The sequence below is a fragment of the Panthera leo genome, chromosome D1 (assembly GCF_018350215.1).
Source record: "Panthera leo isolate Ple1 chromosome D1, P.leo_Ple1_pat1.1, whole genome shotgun sequence".
In the NCBI taxonomy this organism is placed as follows: Eukaryota; Metazoa; Chordata; class Mammalia; order Carnivora; family Felidae; genus Panthera; species Panthera leo.
Window position 1 is genome coordinate 77,700,810 of NC_056688.1, and position 10,805 is coordinate 77,711,614.

Sequence of the window (10,805 nt, forward strand, 5' to 3'; positions counted from 1 at the left end):
GCACTTAGCACAGTATCTGTTGAATACCGTCTCTGCCAAGCCCTTTGCCGAGTACTGAATACACTTGTCTGTGCTGGCAATGGACTTGCCATTTCTCTTCATGTCATTACATACGTCCAGCTGGGCTCGCTATTCATATTATGTCTCTACTTGAAAGACTATCAGAGGCCTGGAATTGAAGAAAACCTGAGTTTAGGAGAAGCTATTCTAAGAGCTCTTTTGTAATCCCTGTTTCTAAGGAAACTGTTTCCTCCATTCCTGAGAAGAATGGCTGCTTTAGATAGGCCTCTTCTCTCTAGAGCTGATCAAACATTGCAGGGTAGCCTTTGGAAGCTCTGAGAGGTGTTATACTTCTCAACAAAGGCTGCTGGAGGTGTGAGTCCATTTTCATAATCTAGGACAAATATGACACTGAGACGCTATTAATAAAGTCAGGTCTCATGGGGAAAAATTGAAGGAGCCAACTGATGTTAATGAAACTGTGTGGTCATTCTGGCCCTGTAGCTCCACTTAATTGAAAATGCTTGAGTAAAAGCAATGATATTTTGCAAAACCTAAATACAATAACCAGATGAGTTGATTTGATTCACTTACTATATTTTTAACTAAAATTGTAGGTAAATTCTACACACACAGATTGGCTTGAAAATTTTCATTATACTGGCCTAAAATAAGTCACAGACTTCCTTGAAAAATGTGTAAAGGAGGTAGTAAAGTAAATAGAACATGGGTTTTGGATCCCAGCTGGCATGGCTCTGAATCCAAGCTGTACAATAAACAACTGATACATAACCTAGTGCTGATGTTTGAATGCTTGCCAGCCCCAATTTTCTCTTGTACAAATAATTCCATTAATATCCTCTTTCAGAACTCAGCAAAATGTAAGCAAACTAAAATATAAAATATTTAAATGGAGAGGGCTCAGTTGGTTATGCTCTGGCTTTTGATTTCGGCTCAGGTTGTAATCCCATGGTTGGGGAGATCAAACCCCGTGTCAGACTCTGCTCACAGCATGGAGCCTGATTGGTATTCTTTCTCTCTTTCTCTCTCTCTCTCTCTCTCTCCCTCTCTTAAAATAAATAAATAAATAAATAAGTAAACATTAAAATATATTTAAAAGGAGGATAATTTTCTCCAACCTTAGTTAAATTGAGTATCTTGCAGACTCAATGACAAGTATAATAGCTTAATCTTCAAGTAGACTGACTCAGGTAAAGCAGAAACATACACACACACACACACACACACACACACACACACACATATACACACATATGTATGTTGAAAATGGTATATCAAGGGAAGGCCAGTGCTTGGATTAACCAGTCCTTTGAGAGGTCAGGTTAAAAGAGATAACAAGTGACAGGAGACATTGATTCCTTTTGAGTTTCACATTTAGGGGCAGAGAAGAAGTGTTGAGTGGCTGCTCTTTGTTGCGTGGTAACCTGCCAATTTCTACAAAGACTGTGACACAGGTCGGGAGAGAGGAAATCCAGACTGTGAAGCACAAAGAGGAGAAGCACAAAGAGGAGGGTGCACAAAGTCTAATGACCTGGAGTTTCTATGAAGAACCAATCAGTTATAGTCTATATATACTGATAAAAAACTATATCTATATATAGATATAGCTATCTAAACTCTATCTATCTATCTATCTATCAAGTATATGTATCTAACTATATTTAGATGTAAAAACATTTAGCCTTAAAATAATGAGCAAAGTACTGTGTGTTTATCATAAATAATGATACTCCCAAAAAGTCTTGATCATTCTGATAACATGTGATTGCAAATGATTAATTATGATAAGTCACCAAAAGCTGAGAAGATAGTTGAATAAGTTACACAGAGTTCTGCAACTTGGCCCTGATGAGGTCGCATACAGAATATATAAACGTTGTCTAAGGAACTGGGAGATTCAGTACCTTCAAATATTAAGTCAGCGTGCTAAAATATTCTCAACTTCTGTCTCATTAACCTTGAGATTGTTAGCTTCTTGTACTTCCCACAGTGTTTTCCTGAAAGAATAAGTAATAATCATAGCTTTATTCTTTGTTTATCCAAAGGAATAAAATGTTTATTGAGTAGATAGTAAATAGCAAAGGGTGTTCAATTTGAGAACTTTTCAGATGTCTCAAACACTGGTCAAGATGCAGGCCAGTTGTGTGGACTTCAGAAATGCAGGTCACTCTTAGGCTTTGTCTGCCTCTGAATATCAGACACATGACATACAATTCTACACAAATCCAGCATGGTGTATTTCAGAATGTTTTCTTGTCTGATGGTTTCTCTCTACACAGTGGTTGCTTTAAATATATCTACCGTAGTTAAGAATAAAGAACACTCTGCTTTTTTCAAGGTGCTGTTCTGAAAAGCAATAATGTTTGCTTTAATGTCAATTTAGCTTATACTTTTACTTCGTTCACATTTGTGGAGCCTCTACTAAATGCCAGTTTTTTTTTTAATATGAAATTTATTGTTAAATTGGTTTCCATACAACACCCAGTGCTCATCCCAACAGGTGCCCTCCTCAATGCCCATCACCCACTTTTGCCTCCCTCCCACCCCCCATCAACCCTCAGTTTATTCTCAGTTTTTAAGAGTCTCTTGTGGTTTGCCTCCTTCCCTCTCTGTAACTTTTTTTCCCCCTTCCCCTCCCCCCTGGTCTTCTCTTACATTTCTCAGGATCTACATAAGAGTGAAAACATATGGTACCTGTCTTTCTCTGTATGACTTATTTCACTTAGCATAACACTCTCCTGTTCCACCCACATTGCTACAAAAGGCCATATTTCATTCTTTCTCATTGCCAAGTAGTATTCCATTGTATATATAAACCACAACTTCTTTATCCATTCATCAGTTGATGGACATTTAGGCTATTTCCATAATTTGGCTATTGTTGAAAGTGCTGCTATAAACATTGGGGTACCAAGTGCCCGTATGCATCAGCGCTCTCGCATCCCTTGGGTAAATTCCTAGCAGTGCTATTGCTGGGTCATAGGGTAGATCTATTTTTAATTTTTTGAGGAAACTCCGTACTGTTTTCCAGAGTGTCTGCACCAGTTTACATTCCCACCAACAGTGCAAGAGGGTTCCCGTTTCTCCACATCCTCTCCAGCATCTATAGGCTCCTGATTTGTTCATTTTAGCCACTCTGACTGGCATGAGGTGATATCTCAGTGTGGTTTTTATTTGTGTTTCCCTGATGAGGAGTGATGTGGAGCATCTTTTCATGTGCCTGTTGGCCATCCTAAATGCCAGGTTTTGAACCGAACTAAAAGTATTCACACATGTTAACTGGTTTTATTTGATTTTTCTTTCTCAGATGGTTAATAGTACTAACCATAAATTGTTAAAAGCCCATTTTTTGACTCAGGTGAAAATGGCTCAATATTTGGTTCTGGAAATCACTTAGCCCTTTTAAATTACACTCTCTTCATCAATACGAGAGAATATAATAAACTTTCATCTGGATAAAAGAGATAGAATTAAATAACTCATATATTTAAGCTATTTAGGAGTTATTCACTATCTCAATTAATTATTGTAACAGCCTGACTCTGTGGTTGTGGTACAATACTTATGCCATTGTAAAATACAGCAATCTTTGTCTCAAACTTTCAATGATCTAACATGGAAGACATTTTTATACACAAATAACAGGCTTTTTCTCAGTACTTATAATTTGCCAGGAACTGTACTTCAAATTATACTTAGGGAAAACACTTCCTTATATGTTTATATTCAAAATTTACTAAGTCCATGTATACAATTAAAATGCATTTTCTTCATACTTCCTGCCTTCATGATGCCTAGAGAAGAGTACCTTGCACATAATTACTGGCCAAAAAATGTGTGTTGAATTGATGCTTCTAGGTTAGATATGAGCCATTTCGTATGAAATTAATACAGAAACTATATACCACTGCAGGACAATGTGACCAAAAATTGACATTTGACATAGAAAATACCTAAAATTAAAGAACTTATTTTCATTTTCCATGCTAAATTTAGCTTAGAAACTAACTATGAAACTCATAAGAGATACACATTTAAATTGCACTTAAGGTTTTTAGCCTTATTAAGAATTTAAAAAAATTTTTTTAAATGTAGACTTTTCCAGCCTTATCCAATATGTTTCTTGTGCCTCTGAGTCTGTCTCTGTCTCTATCTCTCTCTCACTCACTAATGATGAAGTTTTCCAAACACATTTAAGAATATAATGGGGTGCCTGGGTGGCTCAGTCGGTTAAGCGTCTGACTTCAGCTCAGGTCACGATCTCGCAGTCCGTGAGTTCGAGCCCCCGGTCGGGCTCTGGGCTGATGGCTCAGAGCCTGGAGCCTGCTTCCGATTCTGTGTCTCCGTCTCTCTCTGCCCCTCCCCCGTTCATGCTCTGTCTCTCTCTGTCTCAAAAATAAATAAAACGTTAAAAAAAATTTAAAAAAAGAATATAATATGGGCACATAAATGTGAATCAGTCTGTGATAAGATTCAAGATAATTTATTCATAAACTCAAATTTTACTGATTCATCACACAGAAAAAAAGCATTCTCTTCCAAAAGACAAAAAGTAAATTTACTTAGCTTTTCTCATTTATTCTGTGGAAGTTATTGCTTATTCTAGGACTAAGTGGTCATTTGGAGACAGTATTTTATTTCCTTTCTTTTTCCATAAAGAGTTTATGATGGATTCAGAAAACCAAGACCATTAAGTTGCCCATATTACTTATGGTCACTTATATGTCTCTTCTTTTTTTTCCCCTTCAGGTTGGCATGCTATCTGCTGTGCCACACTTGGTAATGACAATTATTGTACCCATTGGAGGGCAGATTGCAGATTTTCTAAGAAGCAAGCAAATTCTTTCAACAACTACAGTAAGAAAGATCATGAATTGTGGTGGTAAGTACATAAGTGATGTTAAGGACATGATTTTGGCTCACAAACTGCTGATCTACAGGAGTGAGTAAATTTTTCTGTGCGTATCAAATATGCAGCACAATTTGTGTCTTCGTTGTTCATTTATAATCATTTCTCTATCTTCAAATTTTCATAATTTCTAGTTTTAAGTAACCACATAACCAACTTTCCCTGCCCACCACTGAAACTGAAGATTGTCTTCAATGTTTTTATTAAAATGAAAGGCTTCAGTAATCCCTGTGCATATACTGTTCTTATTATTTTTAAAATAGACTTCCTGAAATGGTTTGCTATGTCAGATAGGCATGAACGTTTTTAGCAGTTTTAGCTCATTGGAAAAATTTACACAAATTTGTGAAGTGTTTCTATGTGTTTGTTTCTGAAGGTTTTGGCATGGAAGCAACACTGCTTCTGGTTGTTGGCTATTCTCATACTAGAGGTGTAGCTATCTCATTCTTGGTCCTTGCAGTGGGATTCAGTGGATTTGCTATTTCTGGTAAGATATGTTTTTAAATTTATAAATGTAACACCCTGATTTTTGCTGTTAATACACACACACACACACACACTTGCTGTTAATACACACACACACACACACACACACACACACACACACTTTCCTTTCCTCTTTAATATTCTGGCTGTTGAAAAGTTACTCATAATATTTTCACTAGAAAATAAAAAGAATAAACATTTAGAAATAATTATTTGGATCTGTTACCACTAATTTCTCTCCTGCTTACCCTCCTCCTCCTTCTTCTTCCTCTCCTTCTTCTTCTTGTCCTTCTTCTTCTTCTCCTTCTTCTCTTTCAGAGAAAATCTCTCTGTAGTGTGAGCATCACATTTTAAGTATTGTGTAAGAAATAATACCTCATACTCCCATTATATCCCTGAGCTAGATTATCAAAAAATACTTATTGAGCACAGGCTGTATACCTAGTATCTTCTAAAGAGGGCGATGAGTGGGGTAGAGAATATTCTACAGTCACCCACTTCTAAGAGGTTTAGGATTCTCTGAGTTTAAGCTTGTGTGTATGTTTCAGGTTTCAATGTTAACCACTTGGATATTGCTCCGAGATATGCAAGTATCTTAATGGGCATTTCAAATGGTGTTGGCACATTGTCAGGAATGGTTTGCCCTATCATTGTTGGTGCAATGACAAAGAATAAGGTAAGATGGAAGTGTTAGTTTTAGAAGATTCTCTCTCATGGTAAAAAAAAGTTCCTGTGTTCTGTTTGACATTCTCTTTGTGGTCCTGTCACCAGACCTCTGAGTAAGGGAGATAAAGGAGGCTCAGAAGAAAATCTCTCTCGAGGAACTCTGAGGAAGGTTTCTTTCCCAACCAATAAACAATATGGTTTCCAACACCTTTTAATATTTCTTATATTTCTGGTTTGGCGAAACAACGAAAAAACTTTTTTCTCTTAGCTTATTAGAACATGAAAATAGAAGTCTTCTGAGCTTTATTTGGAAATGTCAATTCAGAATCCACAGGTATCAATGGAAGAATATTATTATCAGGTATTTGTCCTTATATGTAGAGCTTCAAAATTATGGTTCACCAAAAAGAAATAAACAAAAGAATTAGGAGGAAAAAATATATAAGTACATGAATGGAAATTAAAAGAGAGATTATGGGTATTTTAAAAATTAGCAGACCACAGATATATTTGGAGTTTTATTTCAGATCCTGAGATTTACAAAAAATGTTAGTTAATGAAAAGGCATAGGATTATGGAAAATTTCTATCACAGTATTTGCTTTATATAATCAGAAGAGGGGTTTCCCCTAAAGATAGCATTGTATGAAAAGCTTGATGGTGGTGCATTCAAAGAAGATGTTATGCTTTTTTAAACACAGGGAGTTTGTTCTCACAATGCCAATTTTTGTCACTACAGTCACGTGAAGAGTGGCAGTATGTTTTCCTGATTGCTGCCTTGGTCCACTATGGCGGAGTTATATTTTACGCAATATTTGCCTCAGGAGAGAAGCAACCCTGGGCAGATCCTGAAGAAACAAGTGAAGAAAAATGTGGATTTATCCATGAAGATGAGCTTGATGAAGAGACAGGGGACATTACTCAAAATTATATAAATTATGGTACCACCAAGTCTTATGGTGCCACAACACAGGCCAATGGAGGTTGGCCAAATGGCTGGGAAAAGAAAGAGGAATTCGTACAAGAAGAAGTACAAGACTCATACACCTATAAGGACCGAGATGATTATTCATAACAAAGCTAATTGCTGGATTTATTTTTAGTGTTTGTGATTAAATTAATTGTGATTGCACAAAAATTAAAAAAAAAAAAGTGATGTAAACACATAAACATATCAACCAGGCAACTCTTGCTATAAAAATGAATCAAAAAGACAAACAAACAAAGAAAAAAACTCATGAAGTTTCCATCAAGTGCAATCTGTAGAAGTTGTGAAATGCCATCATTTCCATTCAGGTCATCCATTTTTGCGTTTGTGATTTAATGGTTGACTGGTCAAAATTGTAGAAGCAAGTAGTTACTCTTTGGATTCATGTGAGCTAAAACTCATCACCATTTAATAAAGCACAACTAAAACAGTTGGCACATCCCATCCTACACAGGTTAGGAAGCCAAAGCTACTTGATCATGCAAAATGCACTTATATATTTGTTACACTGTATTGCAAGGTATCATGCAGAAGTCCTGTTAAGAAAACTAAAGATGTCATGTTGGCTGCATCAGGTGTTGGCAACATTTATTGAATATAAATTATAGAGTTGATATATCTCTCAATAAGAGAAGAATATTGTGGGCTAGCAACTAGCAAGGTGTACTAAATAATTATTGTTATTACATAATGTGGAATATTTTGTTGGTTCTGAAAAGAAATATCTTGCAGTGTTTTATATGAAATGCTTGTGTGCATATACTTATATCTGTGAAAGAGAACTTGTAAAGTGGGGGGTATGCTTCATGTTCTTCCATTCATTTACCTAACAGTATAAAACACTTCACACTTCAACAAAATCTGACGTTTCATGTAGCATATCACATAACTTTTTTGCAAAAAAATATAAAAAGTAAATAGACTTTAATGTATTTTTTATTACAACTTTGTACTGGTTGTAACTTGCATTAGAAAAAAAAAAGATACACATGCCATAAAGAATCTAATAAGAAATTTACTACGGAGATATATCCCTTAAAATGCAATATTAACAACAAAAGAAATAGAAAATTGTTTAGATATTCTTCTTCCTTAATAATGAAATACTATATTAACCTTGTGCCACAGAGCTATATATAATATGAAAAGATAAACTTAATAGAGATACTGTAAGTAGACAATTTTATTATTTAAAGTCCCATTTAAAAGATCTTTGTCTTAAATATATAGGACAATAAATTATATTAAAAATTATATCTCTATATATATCTGTATATCTTATACATATCCATACACAAAAACATAATAAACAATCTTCACAAAAAACCAAAAATAGCATACACCTCATGTTGGGTTAGGGGACTGCAATTTCTACTTTCATAGAGTCATAGAATTTTAGATGGGGCAGAGGCATTTTGCTTGTCATTTCTTAATATAACTCAACAGGAATTGCAACATTTGTGTTCCAAGCAATAAGTGCAATGCATACAATTTCCTGTCTGTATATTATCTTCATTTTGCTTGTGGTAGCTGTCTGGGTGGTTGGAATGATTTTTTTTTTCTTTCAAAAGTTGACATCAGACCTCTTTATAATGTTCTAAATGATAATAACACATTTCCCAATTCAATGCAAAATATGATTGGTGTATTTAATTGTCTATTCTGGATATCTGATCTGTTCATTGTTTCATTGTACTGTGCTAGTGACTGGAAATCCCGCTACTGCAAATAGAAAACATAACATTTGTTTTAAAGATGCAAACCATCCCTGAACCTTGAGAAAATAAAAACAGCCTTTGCTTTGTGTCTCAAAGTGATATAATGTGATCATGGCTTTTGTTGTGTTGAATGAAAAGATGTGGACTATCATTTTGTTGCTGCAAAAAAAAAAAAAAAAGTTAATAAAATGCTCTATTTATCCTTTTGTAAAAATACAATACATTAATTTGGGTTTATTTTATTTAGTTTGTAACATTAATGCAAATTTAACTTTTGTGTGCTCCAATGAAGCCAAATCTAGGCTCAAGAATAATAATCTTTTTAGCTACTTGAGATTTAATGGAAAAACATGGCATTCTTTAGATTGTATGGGATGCGGTTCCCTAGACAGAGTTTTACATCAAGGAATAGGTCTCTGAGTCAAACTCTATCTTTCAGTGATGGACTTCTCATAACATTTGTGCTAAGCTTAAAAATTTTTAGGAAAAAATTCAAGTTGTCAGGTCAAGGATGCTATACAGTTTGGATTGCATTTGTTGGTTGTGCTGGACACTGTCCTAACCATTCTACATAAAGTATCTCACAAAACTCCACAATGACCCACAGTAGTTACTCTTTTTATTCCCAGATTACAAAGGAAGAAACTGAAGCTTGTAAAGTTTGAATAAGTTTCCCAAGGTAAAACAGAGTAACAGCATCATAGGGTATAATGTGTCAGCCAAACCAGCAAGCGGTGAGAGATTTATCAAGGTAGCGGCCAATGGAATGTCTGTGTTACTGGAAAAGTGATCATTTTGCTCTGATTCCCAATGTTACAGACATGTGGAAGGGGAAGACCATAATTATATAGCACTGGGATCTTAGAGTCATAGAACTTTACTACTCAACAGGACTTCTGGGATGATTTAGTTAACACTCCTTGTTTAACTAATGATGACACTGAGGGTCAATACATGAAACTGACTGGATCAAGGGACACAGAGCATGTTGTGGATGTGGAAAGAAGTAGCACAGTAAGCTGTGCTTGGTTTTTATTTTTATCTTCTTTTTTAGCCAGGACTTAATTTAAGAAATTAATTGGAGAATATTTATCAGTTCAACCACTACCCCGTATCCACGACTTACATAAGCTCAGTGTGTGTGTGGGAAGTGAAGGAATGTATTGTCTCTTCCTGAAATCCTCTGCACAAAGAAACAACAGCCAGACACCCAGACACCCAGACTAATTTTTATGGAGGCTGACATGCCATCTTTGCATATCTTTGGCAGGAATGAAAGTGTCTTGGACCTAACACTCTATAATTTCCCCAATTCTGTAACACAAAAGTTTACAGTTCTGTAAGAGAAGCGTTCTATTGTCTCCAGATATTACCATGGGCCACCCTCATGTGCTTTTACCTCTTATCTACCCTTTCTCTTCATTCTCCCCTTTTCCTCCTCATCCCAATGGCTATCCCCATGTGGAGTGTTATATGTTCCAGGTATGTTGTAATTTGCAAAATGCTTTCTTATGTGTTACCCCATTTCATCCACACATCTATCTGCCTTGTAAAATTGAAAGGCCACATATCAGTGTTAGTATTTGTATTTTCCAAGTAGGGGAACCAGGTGTAAGATGGCATAATTAACTTCCTAAAGATTCCCTAGAACGAGATACAGACTATTTGGCCACAGCAAAAGAGTGATTTATTTTTATCTTTAAATCACTTTATTACTCTTCTGATTATAAATGTAGTATAAGGGAGGGGAGCTTCATTAGGTAAAGGACAGTATTGAAAACAATGAAAGTGAAGACAACTGAAAATCTCACTATCCAGGGATAAGCACTGTTAATATTTCTGGAATCTTTATAAGAAAAATGGACAAAAAGGTTTTGCAATTTTCGAATTTGAAGTCATACTTGAACTATCGTTGCAAACCAATTTTTCCACTGAACAATATTGCATGCATAGTCTCCTATTTGAACAAGAGTTCTAGAGTCTAATATTCTGTTACATAACATGAGCCATATTTAGTC

The 10,805-nt window shown here is 35.5% G+C and overlaps 1 protein-coding gene across 1 annotated transcript in view; it reads left to right on the forward strand.

The window, feature by feature from the left end:
* Positions 1-8,897, forward strand: part of SLC17A6 (solute carrier family 17 member 6) — a 40,475-nt gene extending 31,578 nt beyond the window's left edge. The window contains exons 10-13 of the mRNA XM_042904950.1: positions 4,771-4,903; positions 5,307-5,417; positions 5,965-6,092; positions 6,821-8,897. Coding sequence (XP_042760884.1) covers positions 4,771-4,903; positions 5,307-5,417; positions 5,965-6,092; positions 6,821-7,156 — 708 coding nt within the window. The 3' untranslated portion in view covers positions 7,157-8,897. The remainder of the gene's footprint in view (positions 1-4,770; positions 4,904-5,306; positions 5,418-5,964; positions 6,093-6,820) is intronic.
* The last annotated feature ends 1,908 nt before the right edge of the window (positions 8,898-10,805 follow it).